The sequence below is a fragment of the Barbatula barbatula genome (genome assembly GCF_947034865.1).
Source record: "Barbatula barbatula genome assembly, chromosome: 10".
In the NCBI taxonomy this organism is placed as follows: Eukaryota; Metazoa; Chordata; class Actinopteri; order Cypriniformes; family Nemacheilidae; genus Barbatula; species Barbatula barbatula.
In genome coordinates this window covers 2456827-2483952 of record NC_136773.1, presented here as the reverse complement: position 1 = coordinate 2483952, position 27126 = coordinate 2456827, and the positions used below count along the sequence as shown (strand labels likewise).

Genomic DNA, 27126 nt, shown 5'->3' with positions numbered 1-27126 from the left:
TGAATGCATTTCTTGTCTGAAAAACGTTTTAGCAACTTGTTCCAGTTTTTCTTCATGCAAAAGATAAAAAAGATTGCTTTAAGCCTTAAAACCACACTGTGACCTATGGGTGCACGGCTAAAGGTGATGCTTTGTCACGGTGAGTGATAAGCAGCTGTCAAAGTTCAGTCGTGCTTTTGTTGAAATATTAATAACGTAAGAGGAAAGGTCATTCTTGCGTTGCGTTTGACATTCTTACAGAATATATCTCGCACCTGCGCACTTTGAAATAAACATGAAAAACAATCGCATGGCAATCTAGTGTTGCCCAAACACCATAAGCCTTGCGTTTCCTGGTGGGCGTGCGTTACCGGAGTAACGGGGAGACGTATCCCACTCCCATTGGACGCCTGCGCTGTCAATCACATCACCGCGCATGCTGCTATTCTCCAAAGACAATGAGCGAAAGCGCCGAATGTCCGGGTGAGAGAGACGTACGGAAATAGCGGAATCCCTTTTCCGCTTTTTGCGCAATTCTCTCTCGCTCCGTCCATTCACGACTTTCTGTTATTGACCCTTCAACACTATCAGGAGAACATCCACCGGCCTTTCGTCGAGCAACAGGAGGAGTACGTTATATCTGACGTTAAACTTATCACGACGCAAAAAGAAGACGGAGAAAGTCAACTTCAAAGCCCACGTCATTGCTTTTGGACTTTGGGTCGCGCAGCGATGGACACTTGTGCGGTTTTGGGCTCCGTCGGTGCTGCTGCTGCTGCTATCGGGGTCTTGGTCCTTGCAGCGTGTAAACTTGGTTTGCTTTATCAGCTATTTCATAAGGTATGTGTGTAAACCATGTCATCAAATATCTTTTCACAACACTCGAGGCAGCAGATGTAGCTGACACTGCAAATCTAAGGGAATGTTTATATTTGTAGTTTCTGTAACAGAACGGAAAGTTAAAAAAAACTAAACGACGTGTTGAAATGAGACACATATCGCAAAAGCATCATGTCGTGATGTCATGTCAGCTGAAGCGCGAGGCTCTCTATCATATTCACATCTGTGTGACAGGTGTGCACGCGCAGCTCACTGCATCACAGCTGTCTTTCATCTCATGACATCTCATGTCTATCATCTCATGCCTACTTAAGCATTCTTGTTGTATTGCCAAAAATGCAAGTTTTTACTGCAACATTGCAGAACGTAAACACGTTCGTGCAAGAACACCTGTTTTGGCAGATATCCATAAATCAGGACAGGGAAACACCACTCCCACAATCCGACAATGTGTCTATTATTCTATTCTCTTGAGGCGTATTCTTTTACCTCGCAGTATCAAAGATTGTTGCATTATACATCAGGGAATGTTATTCTAACTGTCAACGTCTGTGACACCCAGACAGAAAGTAAGAGTCCCCGGCATGGAGGAGAGAGCGTGGCGGAGGTCCTGCGGGCTCACGGGGTCAAATTCGTCTTTACGTTGGTGGGAGGACACATCTCGCCCATCCTGGTGGCCTGTGAGAAACTGGGCATCCGCATCGTCGACACGCGGCACGAGGCCACGGCTGTGTTTGCTGCCGATGCCGTGGCGAGACTTTCTGGTAAGAACAAATTTTAGAAAGCAAGAGGGTCCTTCGTGTTGCATGAGGATGTTAGATGGTGATAATCTAGTGTTTTGCCCCTGTAGGCACAGTGGGTGTGGCTGCAGTCACGGCCGGACCTGGACTGACCAACACTGTCACTGCGGTGAAGAACGCTCAGATGGCCGAATCTCCTCTGCTTCTCATCGGTGGTGCAGCTGCTACTCTACTGCAGGTCAGAAAGTTACTTCAAGGTGCACTTTACATACTCTCTGCTCAGCCTGGCGTGCTGGAACACCTCTGCCTTATCTGTTCCTCATATCGCTATTGGTGTGAGATTATATCAGGTAACTGTCCGTCACAGAGCTAACCCCCTGACCGCAACAGTGAGGCTCTGAAAGTAGAAATCATTTTATGAATTTAATTCTAAAACTTGAATGTAACATTTCATGCGCAAGTTGTGAGTTTAATATTGAGTCTGTCAACAACTGTGTGTATAAGAATGCTTAACATGCTTTCTCTGCACTCATGAGATTGTGGTAGTGATGAAATTACAGGGTTTTATCTCCATGTATCTCTGACACAGTAAACTGGATGTGTATTCATCACCTCACCTCAAGGCTTATCTTAACTCTCCTGGTTCCTCCCGCCCAGTACAAGTGTACACACAGAGAGCAAATAAGTCAGCAATTACTTTTATATTATTATTGAACCGCTCTACCCGGGATCTTACGAAGCATGGTGAAGAGAAGAAACGCACTAGACAGAAAATAAGGCACAGCTTCAATGTTCACAAAGCAATTGATCTCTTTTCATTATGAACAGAAGAACAGGTGCACCCGGGATGAAACTTAAGGAACGGATCTAAAGAAGAATCTTCAATGCTTGCTTCATTTTTTTGGTTACAAGCGGGATGGAGGGATTCTTTCGCTCATAATTTAATATAGAGGAGTCTCTGACACCATTGTTTGCGCATAGTATTTCCATCTGGAAGACGTATGATGCCATACAATAAGCTATTAAAAGTTAACCGTTAGCTAGCATTATAATGTTGTTATATGCGTATTATAATACTTATTCTTGTATTATAAAGTCGATACTTGATATTTGTCGGAATACTTGTGACATTCAATGTTTCGACTTGCTCTGAACAAGAATGTCATTATATCATCATCATTATATTAATATGAAATTCCGCATTGCTAAAATAATTTTTATTTTAGACGAAAAAGGGTTTAAGCATTAAAAAAATAAGTGTATTTATCCAAAAAATCTATTTATCAAATATAAAAAGACTAGTTACTTTCACCCCAAATGCTAATGAGTTGTATTTTTTTTTTTCTTTCGGCCAATGGTCAATAATATTTTTTTTCTAATTTAAAGCACATTAAAATGTAAATGCTCCCTTAATTATTTAATTTATTTTAATAAGTAAAAGTCTGAATTAGCATGTAGTTTGAATTTGTACATATTGTGTTACACTGAATGACCAGTATTTCAACCAAATTTTGACTTTATTGTCCAAGAAACGTAGTTGAAACCTTAAAGTAGACATTTTACTTACATTTAATGTGCTTTCTATGACACAAAATTACTTTTGTACATTTATTTCGACCCATATATAAAACATCAGTGAAGCTATTCTAACTTCTGATGATCTTTATGGCAAGAACATAAACCTACTTTTTTATAAAATTAGGATGTGGATATGAATATGTGAGTATTGTCCTCCTAAGAATGTTTTGTCAATCTGATCCCATAAATTCTCATTGGCGCTTAAAAGTTGCAGACATAGCATACATCTTACTGTAAAATACATTTGATTTGAACTATGGATTGAGAATGTGTAACATAGAAGAGATCCTAGCTTAAGACATTAATTGTTTATATTAATACTGCGAAAAAGTAGCCTAATATTTGAAGTGTGTGATGGTTTTGTGATCTCTTATAAATATGAAAATCAACAATTTGAACAAGAATAACCCACCACTCTTCCTCTTGACATTCGATTTTGTGTTTTTTAGGGTAGAGGAGCCCTGCAGGATATTGACCAGATGTCTCTCTTTAAACCCCTCTGTAAGTTCTGTGCTTCAATAAGAACAGTGAGAGAAATTGTTCCTACTGTGAGAAAAGCATTGGCCGTGGCACAGTCTGGCACACCAGGTAACGCTGCAAATGAATATTTTTTCATATAATCATTTATCATTTTTGTTAGTGATCGAAACATGTCACTTTTCAGACAAGTTAAGACATAGTGAATCACACTTTTTAGAGAATACATGACCTGACTCTGTGTGCATAAGTACAGTTTGATGTGTATAACACTTTCACAGGCCCAGTGTTTATCGAGTTTCCCATAGACACGCTGTACCCTTTCCATGTGGTGGAAAAAGAGTTTGCCCCTAAAAACACTCCCAAAGGTCTTATGGGCAAAATCACTGCATGGTAAAACATTTCTCACTTTTTATTTCCTCCAATTATCTTACAATTTATTTCATTATTAAAGGAAAGGCAATCACTTTTACGTTGAAAGTGTTTTTGTTTGTTATCCGCCAGGTATCTTAAAAATCACTTATCTAACTTATTCGCTGGAGCTTGGGAAAACCGTGATCCCTCCCCACTTCCCGTTCACATCCCTCAGGCCACAGAGGATGAGGTGAGACCTGTCAATCATTTAATGGTCACTTGAGATGTATTATTAATTGCTTTTATGGTTGCGTCACATTAGATCTCATTTGATTCTCATCATCTTTAACATTGTAGCGACAATGAGTCTTGGGGAAAAATCAAACTCAAATGGATTGAATATTCATTGGTTTATGAATATAATCTGCTGGTCGTTCATATTAAATATCAATTTTCCCGACAAGGAAAAATGTTTAATTTAGTACAAGTAACCTCTTATAGAATTGTTTAAGTTATATGACTATTTCGTTTGTCCTGCAAACAATAGTCATATCTTCTCACTCAATTCTCAATAAGGGATTACTGCCTTACGAACGTCTAAAATAGTCTTAATTTTCTGATCAGGACAAATTAATACTTCCTAGGTTCGTACTGTTTATATCACTGAAATAGTAATACACTAAAGCGTAGGTAACGTTAATATCTTAGTTTCATTGACTTCGAGCATGTGGTGCAAATAACATATTCCGTTCACATGTACTTTTTGGGATTTTAATAAACACAACTAGAGAGTATAACACTACGGTTTCACACAGAGTAAATATGCACAGACATATACGTATAATAAAACAAAACAATTAAGGCACAAAAAGAAAGGGTACAGGAAAGAGAGAGAAAAGAGAGAGACACAACGTTTCACTCCGTTCCTTACAAGAGACCTCAAACAGCTTAAATTATCCCGAAAGGGAGCAATAAGACGACCTTTAAATGCAGTTTGATTGAAATAGGAAGATACTTGCTTTGTGCTGCTTTGTGTTACTTCGTGCGTGTGCGTGTATCGCGGCGTTCAGCAGTACTTTCCGGGGCCTGTGGGGTGTGGCTCCAGGCTGCGTCCAACAAGGTTGCGGTTGCTAAGCGATGGAAGTCCGTTCTTGCTCGCGGTTATACCGAACTTAGTCAAACTTAGATGACCAAATAAAAGAAGTTATCAACGAAACGAAAGTTACAGGAAAGCAGCGAAAACTTCTTTCAGAAAGGTTTGGTCGGAGGTCTCCGGAGATGTTCTTGGAAGTTGGCGTTGTTCCTCTTTTGGCGAAATGCCACGATTAACGTTAGGCATCTAATTTTATAGATAGATCGGCTACCACCTCTCTTGTACGATGGCCCAATCAGATATAATAGCTCGAGGCGGGAAGAATTCTCTTTGTTTCGCGGACTCCCTCCTCCTGGCTAATCTAATGGGGGTAGCGAAAAAGGGCATTCATTCTTTGATAGCTGGTACTTCCGTACCATTGCATCGTGTGGTAATCTCTAAACGAAATTCGATATATTCACATTTTTGTGGTTACAGAGGTATCAAACACTATGATTCTGTGCCTCAGGAATGCATAGATGTACAATTATTACAGTTACCGGCATACAGGGTTCGTTGAACATACAATTAACGTCATGGCTGTTTTATGTATAGCATTTGAAAACATTGAATCATACACATATACATTTAATACAGTTTCCGCTAGTTGTTATCAATGAAGTCCTTATATCGTGAATTCTTTGGTGTGTGCGTAACTGCAGTCCGCGTGTGTTTGGGGGGTCATGTGTGTGCGCAGATCTTATGACTTGGGCCATTTGGGGGCCATAGGAGTCACGCGGAGCAGCTATCTCCTGAGGGGATCGTAAAACTGACTTAATCAATCGTTTTGTCCCAGACATGGTGGCGTCTTCAGGCTACTTATGTTGGTATGCTGGTGTGAACAAAAGGCTGTGTTTAGCGCGATCTGACAACGCGCCTGCCAGATTGCCTACCCATCCTCATTAGTGTTACAGTCCCCCTTTTTGTTCGATGATGTCCTGGGGACATTATCGGACAACCCCCTCCCACAATGATTGGATGGTAGGTGAGTCGGGCGGTAGGGCAGCAGGTGGTTGTTACACCTGAGGAGCCAGCTCGATGAGATTCGCATCTGCTTCGGGGGTGGTATCCTCCCTCCGAGGTTTCCATCGGAGACCCCCAGACACGGCCGTTGTGAGCTTGGCGGTGGAGATTCTTATGTCGTTGTATTTCCTGTACAGGACAAAAGCTAGGCCCAGGGTTAGGGCGTTGCCGAAGATCATGGAGATACATAGCGCAGTGTCAGCTGCGGTCCAGGTTTGGACAACAGGCGAGGTGTTTGGGATCGGCATTCGAGACAATGCTTGGAGGGCTGTGTCGAGGGGAGCAATGTCAATGAGTTGAGCCCCCCCTTTCTCAATCCACAGTTCTAATTCCGGAGCGAGGGTGAAATTGTAGTCTTTGAAAAAGGCAGGGATTTCTAGCTCTGACTGATACTCTTCACTCGGAAGGTGGTACAAGGCCAAATCGTCCAGGTGGAGGATGGCCCCTCGTGGGACCTGGACCCACATGCTTTGGTCCAGCAGGTTGATACGGGTCGCAGTGTCGTGCTGGTCGTAGATCAGCGTAGCGGTACGCACTGGAGTGTTGACGAGCCACCTGTCACCTACGATTTCTGCTTGCGTCTCGGTGACTTGGGTACGAGGCGTAGCGTCAGTAGGGCAGCGGGTATCACTGATCATAGGTTGCAGACCGCAGATTCCCTCGGTGTTGTCTCTGAGGAAAGGTTTGCTTGGGCAGAGATGATGAATGTCTTTAGTCAGGGTGCACATGTGCAGGTTCGGGGCTAGGTACAGCTGTGTATCGCTGTCATGGTACGCGACCACCTGGGGAGTGCGCACCTTGAGGTGAGTGTTACCTTTCCAAAAACCCACATTGATAATGTCTTTGAGTCGGTAGATTCGGCTTGACTCGATGATGGGTAGGTTGAGGAGGAAACCCATCTCCTTCTGCTCGGGGTCCACGTAAAGGGGAATGGCGCTTCCCAGAGAGTAGGCCAGGTGTAGTTGCAGAGGGTCTGTGGGTCCGTTGATAGCGGATGCCAGCACGTTTTGTACGAGGCTTAGGGGTATCAGGTATGGTGGGATTCTACCCATGGCTAAGCTATCAATGGAGGAGCTTACTTCCCGTAGCATGTCAGTCATTAAGGCGGTGACCAGCTGAGTTTGGGCAAAGTCATTCTGGAAGACAGTGACCAGCTGTTTCATGGAGTTCATGGTCTGGTTCAACAGGACACTGTGGGTGTTCAGAATTACCACCGTTCCTCTCAACGTCTTGCCGATGGTTTGTAAAGCTGCACTCTGTGTGGTGAGTTGCTCTTTAAGCTGTGGAAGCTCGGTTTGGATTTCGGCCATATGTCGCTTCACCGTGGCGATATTTACCGCGTTGATACTGGACATGCCAATGTTGAACAGAGTTCCGACGGCGGCGGCGGCTCCGAGCAATGCTCCAAGGAACCGTTTGGAGCGGCGGTTGTGTCCACCTAACTCAGCTTGGGTGACAGTCATCTTCTCTAGTTGGCTGAGCATGTGCTTGACATCGGCCTCTGCGTGGAGGAGAGATTCCTCTGTCCAGTGAGCACCCGCCCAGCTGTACTGGGCCATTGCGCGGGGGTAGTGTGCTCTGTAGACGTTGCGGGGGTCGAGTCGGACGTACACCTTCTGGGTGTGTGTTCGACAATTTGTGATCAGGAGTCCGGGTTGCTCTCTCAATACGATGCCCGAGGCCGGACCTGGTGTGATGATGTCTGGTGGCGGCTGGCCTCGGAGTGTCTGGAGGCACAGGAGCATGATCCACAGTCGCATCCTGTTACAGGCAAGAGAGAGAGGGGTAGGGATGAGAAGGGGAAAAGAGAGAGAGAAAGGTCAGCGGGGTTTGTCCCAGGTGGATGGGACAGTCTTTTCGTTTCGGAGACGGCGGTTGAGTTTAGCTTGCATTGGCCCCTAACTGTCTTTCTCTGTTAATGGCCACATGTCTCTTAATCTGGTTCCGGTGAACCCATTTGAGAACTGGTTCTCTCTGTCCCCGGTTTAACTGGATCTGGTACGCGACTGGAGAGAGTTTGTTCATAATCTCATGAGGACCCGTCCAGTGGGCCAGAAATTTCTTTGACAGCCGTCGGGGGCCTGTCACAGGTGGCGGGTTGAAGCTGTAATACAAGACTTTGTCGCCCACCTCCAATTCCTGGTGTGAGGCTTTACGGTCGTAATATGCTTTCTGACCTTCAGCACTCTTTTGCAGGTGTTGCTGGGCAAACGCAAAAGTTGTTTTTAAGTGTCTATGGAGCTCATCGAGGTACTGGAACGTGGTGTACGCTGTGACAAGGTTGGAGTCTCCAGGTTGGTACAGCAGGTGAAGTGGCAGAGTCATCTGCCGCCCAGTCATGAGTTCAAAAGGGGACACCCGCGTCGATTCCTGCGGGGTGGCTCTGAGGGCCATCAGAACGAGGGGGAGTTTCATATCCCAGTCTTTCTGGTTAGCAGACACGTACTTTTTCAGCATGGCGACCACCGTTCGATTCGATCTCTCGACCTGTCCGGAAGAGATGGGGTGGTGGCTGATGTGCAGTTTAGCCTGTATCCCTAGACATTTCCAGATCTGTTGCATGATCTCGGCAGTGAAGTGGGTGCCTCTGTCCGAGTTGACTCTCAGTGGCAATCCGAACCGCGAGAAGATGTGGTTCATCAGGAGGTATGCCGTGGTCTGGGCAGTGTCGTTGGGTGCTGGCAGACACTCTACCCACTTGGTAAACTGGCACACTACCGTGAGAAAGTACTTGTTGCCTCTCGTTGATCTGGGCAGGGGTCCCACCCAATCGATTTGTAGATCTGACCATGGAAAAGTTGTTCCTCGGCGTTGCAGTGGTGCTCTGTGGTTCGGGTTCGCTGGTTGAAACTGGCAGCAAACCAGACACTCTCTGACATATTCTGCCACATCTTGCTGCATCCCGGGCCAGTATGCCACCTGTTTCAGTGTGTCATACGTGGCTCTGGTGCCATGGTGTCCAGCACATGGTGTGTCGTGGGCGTACATTAACATTACCCCCCTGTGCGACCGAGGTATCACAAGCCGTGGTGAAGTGCTGTCATCGGGTGCAAACCACAGAATGTCGTCTCGTATTCGCAGCATGTGTCTGGAATTATGTAGATGTCTGAGGCCCGAGTCATCAGCGAGCTCAGTGTCCGTGATAGGGTGGTTGGAGGGGTCAGAGAGGTGGTCAAGAATTGTCTTTATTGCAGTGTCAGAGGCTTGCATGTCCGCAATGTCGTTGTTGGAAATCTGCGGAGTTAGCGATAGCGGCTGCGGGGCGGGCATCGTGGCCGGTGCCGGTCGCTTGCTGCGGGTTAGCACTGCAATGTCAGGGCCGGGTGTGGGGTTTGGGGGTTCCCACGTGTCGCCGTGTAGTGCGCCCGTTTTGGCGAGGGCGTCAGTTTGGTCATTCAAATCTTTGTCTAGACCTGGTAACCTTGAGTGTCCTTTCACTTTCTTCCAGTACACGATGAGGTCGTGTGTCTCTGTGATGTTGTCACATTCCTGGAACAGGTGTTGGTGTTTGACTGGCTTGTTGTTAGCGGTCTTGAAACCATTCTGTTTCCAGCTTTGAAGGTGGCACACGAAACTGAGTCTGGCATAGTTAGAGTCTGAGCAGATGAGCAGTTCTCTGATGTCATGGGCTGATGCGATTTGTAGGGCTATGAGAATGGCTGCTATCTCTGCATATTGCGATGACTGGGGTCCCAACTTGAAGTGTTGTGGTGGGCACGGCTGGTTGTTCACCCACAGAACACCTGCACCTGCTTTGAGTATGCCGTCGTGGTTGTAGGAGCATCCATCGACGTAGGCCGTGGGCATGTCTTGGCACGCATTCGGTTCAAAGTATCTGTGACAGGTGAGTTGTTGTTGTTGGGGTTCTTGTACATCAGCAGCAGCAGCAGGCATGTTATCAGAGCAGTTTTGACATGCCGCCAGGCCATCGCCCAGCGCAGACTTGTGATTCTGTGCATATCTTGCCTCAACGTTGCGCCCCTGGAGAGCCATTAACCACGTGGCTATCCGTGAATTAGTGACCACGCCATCTCTGATGCGTTGGCTGTTGAGGAACATTACGGGCTGGTGGCGAGTCTCTATGATAACTTTTTGTGCCCCGATGTAGTTGGAGAATCGCTGAATGGCCCACACTGTGCAGAACAGAGCTTTTTCACAGTCTGAGAACTTGCACTCTGGAGGTAGAAGTGTCTTACTGGCATAGGCCACCACCTTCTTGTCCTGGTCGTGTCGTTGATATAGGCCAGCGCTGAGACATTGGTCGGAAAACCCGGCTTCCAGGTAGAATTCCTGTTGTGGATCGGGGTAAGCAAGGCATGGAGCTGTGCATAAATGTCTTTTTAGCGCCGTCATGGCGTGTTCCTGAGCGTCTGACCAGACGAAAGGGCAGTCTTTCTTCAGCAAGGCTGTTAGTGGTCTAGCAATGTCTGAGTAATTTTCTATGAACTGTCGGGAGTAATTACATACCCCTAGAAAGCTGCGCAGCTCAGAGACGTTAGTGGGAGGCTTTATGTTTTGAATGGCATGAATACGGTTTGACTGTGGTTCAATGCCTTGGGATCCGATGAGCAGGCCCACGTAGTTGACCTTGGTCCGGCACCACTGTCCTTTGTGGAGGGCGATCTTGGCGCCTGCGGCGGATAGTTGGTTCAAAACATAGTCTATCTCTTTCAGGTGGTCGGCCACCGTTGTGCTCTTCATGAGAACGTCGTCGACATAGATAAGGTTGCCTCTTACTCTGGCGCCTGGGCAGGCTTTGTTCAGGAAGATGTTGAACTCAGCTGGTGAGTTGGCATAGCCGAATGGACACCTGTTGAAGGTGAACTGCCGGTTGCCGAATGTGAATGCTAGTTTGTGTTGGTCTTCTGGATGCACCGGAATGGTCCAGAATCCAGAGGCCACATCAAGTGTAGAGAAGATTGTGGCTCCCCTGATTCGGGGTATTTCTTGTTCTAGCTGGGTCATTGGCCATCTTGACAGTGGCACCTGCTTGTTCAGTTTTCGGTAATCGATGGTAGGACGCCACTTGCCGTTAGGTTTGAGGACTGGCCAGATGGGGGCGGAGTAGGTGCTGTTGCATGGCCGAATGACACCTTTCTCAAGCATAGATTCGATGATCTCCTGCACTGGTTCGTGTGAGGCGATTGGAATCTTGTACTGCTTGACGAACGTGGGAGGCGCATCCGGGGGCGTTGGAATGCGCACCGTGTGGAGGTTGGTGAGACCGCAGTCTAAAGAGTCTTTGGCAAAGGATTCTTTGAACTTATAAAGGACTTGTCTGAGTCTTTGGCGGTCTGTCTCACTCTGGAGTGCGTTAGCTTCTTGTAGAATTTGCCGCACTTGAGACTCGAAACCTGGGTACGGTTCCTCTGTCTGTGTGTCATCAGACAGGTTGGTATTGAGGGGTGTTGCAGGTGCATCAGTCTCACTGACAGGATGATGAGAGACTGTGTATATGGCGAGATGACTGTCGTCGGTCAGCTCCGTCCTGCACACCTGGTCTTTGGTTACAGGCATGACAGAGGTGATGGCGATGAATTTGAAGGGTGCAGTGAACAGTGTGTCGTCTGTACTCCCTTCGGGTATCAGTGCAGGTGGAATGGGCCCAATGATGGGTAATACAAGTTCAAAATCATGAAAATCATGGCTCACTAGCCATCCCAGCCGGAAGGCCTTGGGAATATTGATGTCGGTTGCAGTGCAGTTGTTGAACAGGATGTAGACTACACGAGATGATACTTCAGTGAGGGGTGTGGCTTCAAGTGTGAGTCCGAATTCCACACATTCAGGTGAGGGTTGGAAGAAGCCCAGCGTGTGGTTTAAGGTTTGACCACATCTTATGTTGAGCCGGACAGCGACCCCTTTGGTGTATGCTGGTATCACCGTTCCCTGTTCGTTGACAAGTGTGCAAACTTCCGGGATGGTCTGTCCTGACATGAGGTTGTCATGACTGATGGAAACGTGTGGCGGTAAAGTAAACGGGGCCCATACCACTTCATTCAACATGTCCACATGAGCCTTGAGGCGAATTAAAATGTCTGCTCCAATGTACAGATCGTGGGGCGGGTCCGGAAGGACCAGAAAATAATGGGTAAGGCACCGTTGATTCCATGTCAGGTGCAGCGCACAGATTCCTCGGGCAGATACCATAGAGGAGGGGTGCGAGTTCAAAGGGAAACGGGTGCGCTTGCTGGCATAAGGAGGGTGGGGTGCATTTTCACTGAGTGCATTGAACAGTGAGAGACTAATGGCTGAGTTATCGGCCCATAGTGCTAGAATAATGTTCGTTGTGGTGATATCATTCAGCTGTAGGTCGTTCATGACCTTGGGGCAGAAGTTATCATTGTCTTTGGTGAGCTGAAATGTGCAGAGTAGTGAACTTGAACCTGGCTTTGGGGCTGAGGCTGTGTTCTGACAGTGTGCTGCAGGAGTTCCCGTGACCTTTGTGACCTGGCAGTCTGGCTCTGTGGGAGTTTCCGTGACCTCTGTGACTTGACAGTCTTGCTCAGACGACGTGTGCGGCTGGAAGGGAAGAGGTTCGCGCACTTGAGCCCAGAATTTCAGCTGTTTTAAATCCAGTAAGGGTTCAAAACGGTCCAGCAGGTCTTTGCCGAATAGGAATGGATAAGTGTTCATAGGGGAAACATAGATGGGGTGAATGAGGCTCATAGGTCCAATTGTCAGGTAAATGGAAGCTACGTGTTTGAGCTGGATGTCGTCTTGGCTATACGACTGCACGTTTAGCTTACACGTGTGAAGGTTAAGGGTGCGATTCTGTCTCTGTGCTTCAAATTTGAGTTTGTTAAACAGTTGAGCAGATATCAACGTGAGGTCGGAGCCGGTGTCAACGAGGGCCTCGAGCTTCAGTCCCCTTTCCACGGTGATGGTTAGATAGAGTTTTCGAGCCATTCCCTTCTCGATCAGGTTTCCCAAGAGTCTTGGTGTTGGGGCCTGTGTGTTGATCGGTAAGCCGTCGGGATATGTCTCGGGTGGCTCATTGTGAGTGCAGATAACCAAAACAGCACTTTCTGGTACCTTGGGGTGACGAACGATGCTGCCTTGGTCAGGAGCTGTTGCCGTCAGCTGTAGTGAGTGCGTGCTGCTGACGTGTGGGGATGCAACAGGTAGTTCAATAGTCTGTGGTTGTAAAACAGTGTTCAGGGTGCTTGGTGCGGTTTCAGGAAAGTTGGGAAGGTTGGTTTCAGGTATCAGGTTCAGTCATGCTGTGTCCGGTTCATCCTTCTTGTCTTCCTTGCGAGGGTTCTTTTGGAGAAACTCTTTCAGTGCTTTGAGGAGTTCTGCAGCTTCAGAAGCGGCTGCAGTTTCTTTGTTAGATACGGGCTCAGGTCTGAGCTTACCGGTATCACGTCGTGAGTGGCCCCTTCGCCGGCTTTCTGGGCTTGGTGATCTTGGAGATTCGGTTCGGATCCTTCTGGGTTGCTGGCTGGCTTCCCAGGCGCTCACCCCCTTTTGGTTGTAGAAGGGGCGGGGCTGGTCCCAGGATCTCTCCGAGCGATCGTTCTGGTGCCTCGGACGGCCCCCACCACGACCACGCTGTCCTCTGCTGGCTGGGAGTGGTTTAGACTCTCCGTTGGCGGGTCTGTAACTGTGGTTCTGTTGGGCGCCCTCTAGTGCTAGCTCTGGACGATGCTCAGAGACAGGGCAAATGGTCGGGTGTTTTACAGTCTTTTCAGAAATGGTTTTCTGTTTGAGGTAAGCTTTGTGAGCTAAATCTCTCAACTGCTGGGTATTCATGCTGCGCGGGCACGCCAGCACTCCCAGGTGGTGACTTATCGTGGAGTGAAGGTTTCGAAGGAACAGAGTTCTGAAATTGACGTCTTCCTCCATGCCTGGTTCATTACGTGCCCCAAAGTAAGCACGTCGCAGTCGGTTATAAAAGTTCTGTGGTGTTTCAAGTCGACCTTGCCTGAGGTCCACGGCCGCGATGAGACCCTGGTCTGACTCAGGGTCAGAGTACTCACGAATTAGAGCTTGTCGTAGCTGCCTGTAGTCCGCTTTGACAGTTTCTGGTTGGCGATCTAGGAAGCTGCGTACCTCACGATTAGACGTGATTCTGAGTAGGTACAATCTGTCCCAGTTGTTCGCGTTGGCGACAGTTTGCAGGTGAAAGTCTATGTCTTTTAAGTATGCGTGGACGTCGTGTCCTCCTGCAGGATCAGGGCTGAAAGTGGGAACGTTTCTGGCCAGCTTGTCAAGGCCTTTTGAGGCTACGTGGCTGTTGACTCTGGCTTCCTGGGAGGGCTCCCCTTCCTCTGCTGCTGACGGGAATTCGTGGAGACTAGCAGGTGACATTTTAAACAGTGGGTTGTCACCCCCCTTCGTAGCTCTTGGTTCTTGGCTAAAAGGTGCAGAATAGTTGGTCAGGGGAAACTCTGTGTTGTGTGTTTCCCCCTGCCGATCACGTTGCAGTTTATATGAATGTCTCAGTTCTCTGCGCACCGTGTCAAGTTCATCTTGGAGCTCGTGTCTTTGCTGGACAAGCTCATTGATCTCGGCTTGCGCTGACTGCAAATGTTTTTCATAAGCTTTGGTTTTAGCGTCTCTTTCTTTTAGTTCTGTGTTGGCTCTCTCCAGGAGGGATTCGCCACGCCGAAGCTTTTCGTTGAGGTCTTTCCTGGCGTCTTTCTCTGCCTTTTCTCTGTGGGCGGCGTCCAGACGGAGATCCTCCAGGGTCTTTTGAAGTCTTTCTACTTCCTTTTCCTGTTCTGTGTCCATTTCATCTTCTCTCTGGGCCTCCTTGGCTTGAAGCTTTAGCGTTGCGGCTTCCCGTTCCAGATCGGTGTAGCTCTTTTCGCTTAGCCGTGCCTGAGCGATGAGGTTGTGGGCGAGGCTTCCGAGGATCTTGACCAGGTCTTTGTGAGCGTAGCTCTGCGTTGGATCATGCGCCATCAGCTTGTCTAGCTCGGTGTCCAATTGCTCCTGGCTCAGCTGCTCCAGGTCCCCTCGACCGGTGTCCGTTATCGCTTCCAGCCAGATCGCTAGACGATCCCACGGGACAGCGGGACTGGATGACCGGGACATGCTGGCTCACTGTGGACGAGAGAAACACAACACACACACAAAGAGGCCAATGCAAGCTTGTTCCCTCTAACGAGCTATCACACGGCTATGCCGTTGATAGAAATTTCGGCTAACTGATGTAGACAGTTAGGCAGTTAGACAAATTAGACGATTTAGGCAATCAGGCGGGCGGTAGCCCTGTGGGTCACGTGGTGACCCGCTGCTTGGTCGTCACTTAATTACTTAGGTCTCCTTGGGGTCTCTTGGTGAACTGAAAGAAACACAATTACGACAGTCCGAACAGTGAAGATTGGCAAGAGCACAGTTATAACAAAACACAAAATTAATCAGGTCTGTCACGAGATGAAGAATCAGTGTGAAGGCTGGGAGTGTTAGAAAAAGGAAAATTAGAAGGGCTAAACCTACTACCTGTCGTAACAGTCTCTGATAGGGCCTACAGCACGTTTGTCTGTCGGGGTAGGGGACCTAAGCAGAGGGTGTGGCTTTAGGGAGGAAAGGCTGGTCAAAACTTTTGGATATACCTGAGGGAATACCTGACGTTTGGCCTATAGTCTATACTCTATCACCTTTCTTGTGAGTCCTGCAATAAATACACAAAGAGGGTAAACAGGTGAAAGTCTAAAATCAATTCGGGCTTTCTGGCTTACTGGATTGAGTAATTTATGGTTGTAGGCGTAAGAGAAGTGACAAATTAGATATAAAGCTCAATTGGGAGTAGGTAAAATGAAAACAACAAACAAACAAAGGGAAGAACCCAAAAAAAAAAATTAATGTTTGTATCAACTAATGATACAACAAAGGGAACTGTGATAACTGTTGGTACTTATCAAAAAGGGGACCTAACCTCAATGGGGGGAAAAGAGAGAGAGAAAAAACTTTAAAAAAAAAAATGAGAGAAAATATTTAACAAAATAAAAGTGTCACAATAATGTTCCTATTAATCAATTCCTTTTGAGAAAGCCCGCTTAATTCAACTTAAATTCAACGCAAGTTAAATTGAATTTGAATAAGCATGACAGGGGAATGAGGAAAAAAACAAAAACAAAAACGAAAATAATAATAATAATGATATCCTCGAGCGATGGAATAATTGAAATTAATTTCAAAACACGTTTGAAACCAAATTTAAATAAGTCTGTAAGGACACAATAAGGAGAATAAGTCAAAAATGATATATCAGAGCAATCAACGATAAGTTTTAGGGATCATCAATAGCTATAGCATTGTCTGAAAAAGGGAAAAAAAGTTTAATGCACTTCACCCAGCATTGAGAGAGGTCAAAGGATAGAGAATCGGGAAGCTGATTTAGCAGGTTACGACCACACGGTGGCGTACTTCCTTCCAAGTGGACTGTCTGTAACTTTAACCTAATTTTAATCTAAGCTAGAGAAAAATATTTTTCCTTTTAAACTTCAAATTCAAATAAGTGTGTTCGATCAGCGAGACAGGGGACTTGGTTATTGCCTATATGCTAGTACAATTGTATAAATAAAAATGTTCAAAACTATAATCAGTAAACAATTTACCTGCTCTACTTATTTTGTTTAAGGCACAATTAATAGCGGGGAGTGGCACTATCCGAAATTATCCCCGAGATGACGCTGTTGCGTTCGCGGGGGAAGGTATGGCGGCGTGTCTAATTTTAGAGTCGCCCTCTGGTGTCTAGCAAGCGGCGTTGCAACACCTTCTCGTGATTTTGGAACAAAAATCAATTTTTTGCAAAAATCACAATTCTTTTTCAGACCACGGCGGGTCTCTTTGTGCAGTATTGGCACGGGAAAAATGTGGTGGATACAGGAATTCTCGTCTGTCTATTCACACATTTAAAAGAACTTCAATGAATCATCAACTCGCTGATCGTTTATTCAGCATTTGAGAAATTATGATACACAAATCACAACTACTTGTCCAGACCTCGGCAGGTCTCCTCGTGCTGTATTGGCACGGAACGAAATGTGGTGGGTACAGGAATTTTCGTCTGTACAGCAAACACATTTACAAGAGGTCCCATAGACATTAACTAGCTGACCGTTTTTTCAGCTTTAGTCAAATGTTTTAGGTTTCACAAATGAGTAGCAAATTCACCGCTTAACCAGGAGTTTATCGTTTATCTTAACGATATGGCCGGCCTATTATTGAAATAAAGGAATCTCGCTTTATTCCAATCCTCCACGTGAACAGAGAGACTCGTCTGAATCAACGCGGGTCAAACAATATTAAGAATGTGCTGTTCAGAGATTTCGTTATCCCCGGGACATTTAATATCGTAACATAGTTCTAGTCAATACTTTCATTAATATCGTCTAGTTATTCGACAGTTTACCGTTTATCTTAACGATATAATCTTAGGCTCTTATTAGGCCTATTATTGAAATAAAGGAAAACTCGCTTACTTTCAATCTTCCACGTGAACAACAGCGACTCGTTTGAATCAACGCGGGTAACACAATATTAAAAATGTGCTGTTCAGAGATTTCGTTATCCCCGGGACATTTAATATTGCAACATACGTGTAAGTTAATCTATACTTTCATTAATATAGGCTTACATATCAATACATTATTCGATGGCAACATACGTGTAAGTTAATCTATACTTTCATTAATATAGGCTTACATATGTATCAGTATTCGTTCAAGATGCCTGAGCTGAGCTTTTTAGTGAGTTCGCTTTGCGCGATTGGTCTCACAATTCGAAAACGCGCGTGCGTGTTATCAATACCCAAAAATACACATGCATCTGAATATAAATATTGCTCACATACACAAACGTTTGAAACTTGCCCGCATTCTCCACCATTAATATGTAGCGACAATGAGTCTTGGGGAAAAATCAAACTCAAATGGATTGAATATTCATTGGTTTATGAATATAATCTGCTGGTCGTTCATATTAAATATCAATTTTCCCGACAAGGAAAAATGTTTAATTTAGTACAAGTAACCTCTTATAGAATTGTTTAAGTTATATGACTATTTCGTTTGTCCTGCAAACAATAGTCATATCTTCTCACTCAATTCTCAATAAGGGATTACTGCCTTACGAACGTCTAAAATAGTCTTAATTTTCTGATCAGGACAAATTAATACTTCCTAGGTTCGTACTGTTTATATCACTGAAATAGTAATACACTAAAGCGTAGGTAACGTTAATATCTTAGTTTCATTGACTTCGAGCATGTGGTGCAAATAACATATTCCGTTCACATGTACTTTTTGGGATTTTAATAAACACAACTAGAGAGTATAACACTACGGTTTCACACAGAGTAAATATGCACAGACATATACGTATAATAAAACAAAACAATTAAGGCACAAAAAGAAAGGGTACAGGAAAGAGAGAGAAAAGAGAGAGACACAACGTTTCACTCCGTTCCTTACAAGAGACCTCAAACAGCTTAAATTATCCCGAAAGGGAGCAATAAGACGACCTTTAAATGCAGTTTGATTGAAATAGGAAGATACTTGCTTTGTGCTGCTTTGTGTTACTTCGTGCGTGTGCGTGTATCGCGGCGTTCAGCAGTACTTTCCGGGGCCTGTGGGGTGTGGCTCCAGGCTGCGTCCAACAAGGTTGCGGTTGCTAAGCGATGGAAGTCCGTTCTTGCTCGCGGTTATACCGAACTTAGTCAAACTTAGATGACCAAATAAAAGAAGTTATCAACGAAACGAAAGTTACAGGAAAGCAGCGAAAACTTCTTTCAGAAAGGTTTGGTCGGAGGTCTCCGGAGATGTTCTTGGAAGTTGGCGTTGTTCCTCTTTTGGCGAAATGCCACGATTAACGTTAGGCATCTAATTTTATAGATAGATCGGCTACCACCTCTCTTGTACGATGGCCCAATCAGATATAATAGCTCGAGGCGGGAAGAATTCTCTTTGTTTCGCGGACTCCCTCCTCCTGGCTAATCTAATGGGGGTAGCGAAAAAGGGCATTCATTCTTTGATAGCTGGTACTTCCGTACCATTGCATCGTGTGGTAATCTCTAAACGAAATTCGATATATTCACATTTTTGTGGTTACAGAGGTATCAAACACTATGATTCTGTGCCTCAGGAATGCATAGATGTACAATTATTACAGTTACCGGCATACAGGGTTCGTTGAACATACAATTAACGTCATGGCTGTTTTATGTATAGCATTTGAAAACATTGAATCATACACATATACATTTAATACAGTTTCCGCTAGTTGTTATCAATGAAGTCCTTATATCGTGAATTCTTTGGTGTGTGCGTAACTGCAGTCCGCGTGTGTTTGGGGGGTCATGTGTGTGCGCAGATCTTATGACTTGGGCCATTTGGGGGCCATAGGAGTCACGCGGAGCAGCTATCTCCTGAGGGGATCGTAAAACTGACTTAATCAATCGTTTTGTCCCAGACATGGTGGCGTCTTCAGGCTACTTATGTTGGTATGCTGGTGTGAACAAAAGGCTGTGTTTAGCGCGATCTGACAACGCGCCTGCCAGATTGCCTACCCATCCTCATTAGTGTTACAACATGAACCATAACATGGCAGAATGAAATGAAAAGCTGTGACTTTAACTTCTGACACGGCAGATTAGATCTCATTGACATGACTCAGTGTTCAAGTTGTTTCATTCATTTCCAGATTCAAAGATGTGTGGAGCTGGTGAGCCGAGCCAAGAAACCCGTCATACTGTTGGGCAGCCAAGCAACCTTGCCACCTACACCTGCAGATGATGTCAGGTAATTTACCCAGTTTGTGTCATACTCGTCCATGGATTAATTCATCAATCCCCTTCTGGATATTGAACCTATTGTCTTTGTGGTGCCAGTCTAGATCTTTAAAGACTATAACACCCCTCCTTCATTAAACATTAAACATTTAATATTGACATATACTGATTGACACCTTTACATTTCTTTAAATCATCTCGTGAAAAAACCCGTTCTGCTACTTTAGACCTGCTTACTATTTATTTTTATTTGCAACCAAGTGCATTAGAAGTATATATAACACTCAAGAAATGATCACTCAAAAAATAATATTCTCATGTGGTTCAAAACTTCTGGTTCATTTTTATGTGGAAAAGAAAATATGTTGAGAAATCATTTTTTTGTGTCCTTACAATTGAAGTCAATGGGGCCGTGTTGTTTGGCTACCAACAAATATCTTCTTTTGTATTCTGCAGAACAAATATTTATTTTTCTTTACAAAAAAAGAGCTTAAATCTTGATGTGAACTATCCAACTATGTCCGTGGTTCTCAAACGTTTTCCTTGTTGTACAGTGCATTTTCGACCCCCCCCTAAAATAAAGTCATATAATCCTAAACTAGAATTTTAATAAACCAAAAACATATTCAGTTATACAATGCTGGAACATAAATTATTTTGGTCGGTGGTCTTTTTTTTCTAATCTTTGATTGCCTGAAAAGTATGATACATTTTTATATTTCATAAAATGCCACAAATTCCGTGTCCCCCCTGGATCCATCTTGGGGCCCCCAGTTCGAGAACCACTGCTTTAGGTCCAAAGGGTTTTTTATGCTCCATATGCAACCAACACAGTTACTGTATGTATTGAATAAATTGATCATATAGAATAATGCTTTAGTTGTGTAAGCATGAGCCAAAAACGGCAACAATCATTAATTTATAGCACCCGGACCTGTAACTCATGGTTGAAGTTTAAACTTTCTTTTTGGATGTGTGTCCTACAGAAAGGCCCTAGAGTCTTTAGGCATTCCTTGCTTCCTGGGTGGGATGTCTCGGGGCATGCTGGGAAAGAACAGTCCACTGCACATCAGACAGAACAGGAGAGATGCCTTGAAAGATGCTGATCTTGTGCTGCTGGCAGGTGAGTAACAGCGCCATCTACTGTACAGCTGGAGCTTTTTTATTTTCTATGGTTTTAAACTGTTCGGAATGCTTAGAAAACTAAGCTATTCTTTTTCTAGATGTCAATACATGATTTGGTTTGTAGGCACAGTGTGTGACTTCAGATTGGGTTATGGAAGGCTGCTGAACCGACGGAGTAAAATCATTGCAGTTAACAGAGACAGAAGTCAGCTATTGAAGAACTCGGACATGTTCTGGAAACCAACAGTGGCCATTCAAGGTGAGGAAGTGCAGTTTAATTTCTTTCCTGAATACATAATGTATAATACATTAATGAAAATAAAATTCTCTGTACTATAGTATTAACTATAGTATCTAACTAGTTTTAATTCATTAACTGTAATAGGCCTATACTTAATTGAACACCCTATACCGGAGTATCTTGACATTTTACTACAGTTTACAATAGTTAATATTATAGTATACTCTACTACAGTATTTTATCATTTGGGCACATCATTTACATTACACACTAACAGTCGTGTGATCAATGTTTTGTAAAGAGACTGTGCTTTATTGTGTATATTTATATAAAATATGTGGTCTTAAAGCACATGGGACGTCTTTCGGGACCTTTTGAAGTTTGAAAAGCTCTGCACTAAATAAACTAGAATCGAAATCCATCTGTAGTGGACATGAAATGGTAAATGCGTCACATGATTTGGGAGGGGTCGTGAGATATGTAGGAAGTGGTTATCAGGCACCTGCTCACCTTTTGTGGGTCAGGAGGGGGTGAATGGGGAGGAAGTGTTGACCAGGAATTCATTTTTGCAACATGTTTATGGAATAATAGAGTATTGGAAAGCTTTCTGTTTTTTGTATGTATGATGTCTTTTTTGATGCGTCACAAATACAGCACTCCCAGTTTAGCCTCACAGCTACACCATATTTGTATAACTTAAGTTATAACCTGTGTATACATACAGTACATATACACTACTAAAAAGGGGTTCTACACTGACAATTTCCTTTCCAAATGTTTCAGGCGATGCTGGCTCTTTCCTCCTGCGTCTCTCTAAAGCCCTCAATGGACACAGATGCCCAGAGGAATGGCCTCAAGGTCTGAAAGAAGGAGATTACGTCAAAGAGAAAACTAACAGGTGAACTTTCCCCACCTTTTCTATTCTTGCTTGCATGTCAGCTTTGTCTCAGGAGACTGAATGTGTAAACCTATGACCTTTAGTTTCATCTCGCTGCCTATTTGTTTATCTCAGAGCCAAAGCAGATGAGAAGACAGAGATGCATCTGAATCCTCTGAATGTTCTGCACCGGGTGGATGAGCTTTTGAATGAGGACAGCATCATAGTGGCCGACGGGGGAGATTTTGTCGGCAGTGCTGCTTACATCATGAGGCCGCGGGGCCCGCTGCGCTGGCTAGACCCAGGTTAGCAGGACTATCGATATTTTTTGACCTGTTTGTGAACATCTAAAGCACCGTTTTGAAGGAATTGATGATTCTGTTTTCTGCTATTCACTCCAGGAGCTTTTGGGACTCTGGGTGTTGGAGGAGGTTTTGCTCTGGGGGCCAAGCTCTGTCGACCCGACTCTGAGGTAAGACTGTAAAGAAGTTCAATTGTATTGAATGCTTTGATATTGATCTCTGTTTGACCAGAGGACCTAGCTGACCTGACTGTAGTGACATTTGCCCCAGTTATTGAAACAGCTTTTCCCACGTGGTGCGATGTGTGTGTTACAGGTTTGGATCATTTACGGTGATGGTTCCCTTGGATACAGTGTAGCTGAATTTGATACCTTTACACGCCACAAGGTGGGGAAAACACGGCCAAACCTCACATATAAATCCCTTTTATGTACTGGGGACAAAGTAGTTTACATATCTATTTATAAGACGGGACAGGGCGTAGTAGGGTTTTGGATTACATTTGATTTATTTACAAATGAATCAAAGATCATAACATTTTTAACCCTTTCCATATGCTATCAACAGCAGAAGCATGTTATGTGATTGTCCCCATAGTGTTACATTGTGCATAATGCATAAATGCAGTATATAAGCCAGAACGATTGTAAATGAGCTGTTTTTTCACGTCATGTCAGACACCAGTGATCGCTCTGGTCGGAAATGATGCCTGCTGGAGTCAGATCTCCAGAGAACAAGTGCCTTTGCTCGGGAGCAATGTGGCCTGTGGTCTCGCCTTCACAGGTGAGATGGTTTACTCTAATAATATTTTCAAAATGTTGTCATAAATGTAGGATTTAGCACGAGTTTGAAGTTTACAGTAAACTCAGAGTCATCGAAAAAATATGTGGATCAAGATGTTTCTTAGAAAAAGGAAATTGTTGCATGTATGTTCTTTGACCTGTGATGTCATATTACTAACCAGGGAAATTATTTACTTGAATGTTGTTGTACCGTACAGTTCAACTACGTGTAACAACGCTTTAAAACAGTTATTTACCATTTTTGTTATTTAGTCATTTATTGTTGAGTCTTCCGTAGCTCCTGTGACATTATATGATTGCATAGTGTCCATTAGTTGTACACTTAAGGAATACAGCAGCACTGACATTTGACTTTTTTCTATACTGTATTTGGATACAAAAGTATGAATTCGTTTTTTTCTTGTTTTCTGCTTGCAGATTATCACATCGTAGCTGATGGCTATGGGGGCAAGGGTTACCTGGTTGGGCGACAGGATGAGTCACAACTTGATGACATCATTAAAAAGGCACAGAAGGAAAGTAGAGAGGGAAAAGCCATTCTGTTAAACGTTCTGATTGGGAAAACCAACTTCAGGGAGGGCTCTATCTCCGTCTAAACAGAGACACTGTGCACAATCCTGCCTAGAAACCCAAAGTTCTCTTTTATGTTTTACATTTCAATTTTATGTTTTAATTTTAAAGCCTAATTATTTTATATGCGGTGCACATTTCAGTACATTTACAGACTGACTTGTTAAGTTATTGGAATGGAAGCAGAGTATCAAGTGTGTGCAACAACATACCAGATTGCAGCGATGTTGTGACTAGGACAGTTTTTAAAGTTAAATTGGGTGAAACTCAGAAAAAAGGACATGTTGTGGTCATCTTTCTCTCCACCAGAAGAGAACTGATGTTTAATACATTTTTACATTGTGACATTATTTTATAAGTAAGCACATACATTTCCCCAATGTCTCAGTGTTGTATTGGGGGAAATAAGACTTATTTTTTTTCTTTTAATATTTAATTTGAAAAGTACTTTTACAATTTGTTTGTACTGGCTTTAATTTATGCTTATTTTAATTATATTATGTACTGTATTACAGTATGAGAATCACCATTTAGAATAATGAGAATTATTGAAACCTCCTATACAGGACTCATAACAGTGAATTAAATTTTTTATTAATGTACTTAAAGCAGGTCACAATGTCAAAAATGATTTATTTAAGAAACATATTAGTTGTGTCCAGTGGCCTGGACATGTTTTTTTTCTTGAAGTTCACCCATTTCCTTAAGGAGCAGCAGTGCCTTTGTGTGTCACTTTGGAAGATCAGAGAGATATTGTGGTCTTTTCAATATTTATTTCATGTTTTCCAAGCACATTAATATATGACAATGAAGGACTAATCTGTGTGTTAGTGTGGCTGCTTGTGTGATATATGCAATAATGTTGAATCTTTTTCATTCAACGGTGTGCCTGAAACTGAAGACCATGACTTTGCAGTTACAGTTATTGTGCATGCTTACTGTATGACGGAATCAGTGGATCATCAAATTGAAGTTTAGAAACATGTTAGTTTTAATCTAAGTATTACCGTAAAATATATTTATAAGAACCTCTGGAAATAAGTAGTCTGTATTTTTTTAATCTGAGACCTTTCTATATCACAGTTCTTTTCCTCAGGTTTGTGATTCACAGAATCATTTAGGTATTGTTATATAATTCATCAAGATGTTTTGATTGCAATAAAATCATGAAAGACTCGAAGGGATATTTCAGATGCAAAATCAAATTTCCCCTTGTTTAACTAACCCTCAAAGCATCCTGACTGAATATGACTTTCTTCTTGAAGAATAATGCGGTCGGAGTTATAATATCAAGTATCATTTTTCTTACAAGCGGTTGAATGGAAAACAAGCCTCTGGTTCACGCGCAGCATGGATAACGGATGTTACACATCAACATTAATATCACTCTCAATATGGATAATTCTCTTAAAACAAATGCACGATTCGCTTCAGACGGACCTTTGATAAAACCATAGTGTTGAACAGTTCTTTGTAGATAGATAGAAAGAAAGATAGATAGATAGATAGATTTTGGAGCTTCAAAAAATCGCCCCATTCACTCCCATTTTACTTCTTGAAAGAAAAATGATACGTGCTAAGTGGTATTATAATTCTGACTGTATTATTCTTCAAGAAGAAAGTCACATTCGTCCAGGATACCTTGAGGGTGAGTAAAACATGGGGAAATTTTGTGTTGCCTCTGAAATGTCACTTTAAAACTTGCCATTGTAAAAATGCACCATACATTAGACTTTCCCCATTTGTTAAATAAAAGTAACAACATGCATACAATTCATACTTGGATTATTTACCACAATTACATCTATAAGGCCATTCCACTGTCACTTTGATTAGAACATTTAATAAGAATGTATTTGGGTTTTTGGTACAAATTTTATAATAAATACTATAATTAATCATTATACATATACATTTCATACACCAATCAATAAATAAAGGGCCAATAACTGATTTACAGTGTCTTTATTACCTGGTCAATGGTTAAGTAGTTTTATAAGAGCATCAGAGGAAGAAAGTAGTAAAAAGAGGATGTTGTGTCTGTTTGCAGATGCTTACAAACCGGTTGATGCTTCATTTACTCTGGGCACATCATGGCTTTTCCAAAACTCACTTTGCCATTAACCCATTTACAGTTTTACGGCAGGCAGCATATGAAAGAGAACATTTCTTACATTCACTGAGAATAATTGACTTTAAAATGAGTACCTTAACTGACATGAGCCTTTCTATGGCCATCTGCTTCCTGAGTTTGCACATTCTTTTAATGATTATACAAAACATTAAACCTAAAGCCAACCTTGTAAATCACTCCATATATTCACCCTCACATCATTCCAAACCTGTATGACTTGATTTCTTCGGCAGAACACAAAAGAAGATCATTTGAAGAATGTTGATAACCAAACAAACTTTCACTGATGGACAAACCAAGTTTCACACAAGAGTCATATCTAGGATTTGAACAACATGAGGGTGAATAAATAAATTTAGATGATTTTCACTGATAATAATACAGTACGAATATGAACAAACCTGCTCTATTTACGCTGTTGTGATTTACTCTTATTTATATAGTATATATAATAATAACATATAGTATTTATGTAGTGCTTTTTACAATTTTCATTGTTACAAAGCAGCTGTACATGAAACATGTTGTCTATAAGCGAAACATTAAAGTTATACAAGTTAAAACAAAACAAAGTGGACACACAGAATGCAGACATGCACACAGCTTCATACATATTTACACACAAACACACACAAACACAACTCCACACACACAGGGCACAATACATACACACAGCTTCATACACTTCTACACACAAACACACACACACACAGCTTCATACACATCTACACACAAACACAACTCCACACACACAGGGCACAATACATACACACAGCTTCATACACTTCTACACACAAACACACACAGCTTCATACACATCTACACACAAACACAACTCCACACACACAGGGCACAATACATACACACAGCTTCATACACATCTACACACAAACACACACAGCTTCATACACATCTACACACAAACACAACTCCACACACACAGGGCACAATACATACACACAGCTTCATACACATCTACACACAAACACACACAGCTTCATACACATCTACACACAAACACAACTCCACACACACAGGGCACAATACATACACACAGCTTCATACACATCTACACACAAACACACACAGCTTCATACACATCTACACACAAACACAACTCCACACACACAGGGCACAATACATACACACAGCTTCATACACTTCTACACACAAACACACACAGCTTCATACACATCTACACACAAACACA

At 43.3% G+C, this 27126-nt stretch overlaps 1 protein-coding gene across 1 annotated transcript; it reads left to right on the top strand.

Moving 5' to 3' along the window:
• Positions 1-415: 415 nt before the first annotated feature.
• Positions 416-25734, top strand: ilvbl (ilvB (bacterial acetolactate synthase)-like). The gene is made up of 15 exons (XM_079466427.1): positions 416-819; positions 1382-1583; positions 1670-1797; positions 3587-3725; positions 3896-4007; positions 4119-4218; positions 19777-19874; positions 20851-20987; positions 21114-21248; positions 22014-22128; positions 22243-22412; positions 22509-22579; positions 22725-22796; positions 23087-23192; positions 23630-25734. The coding sequence occupies exons 1-15, from the start codon at positions 712-714 to the stop codon at positions 23806-23808; spliced, it is 1872 nt and encodes a 623-aa protein (XP_079322553.1). The 5' UTR covers positions 416-711; the 3' UTR covers positions 23809-25734.
• The last annotated feature ends 1392 nt before the right edge of the window (positions 25735-27126 follow it).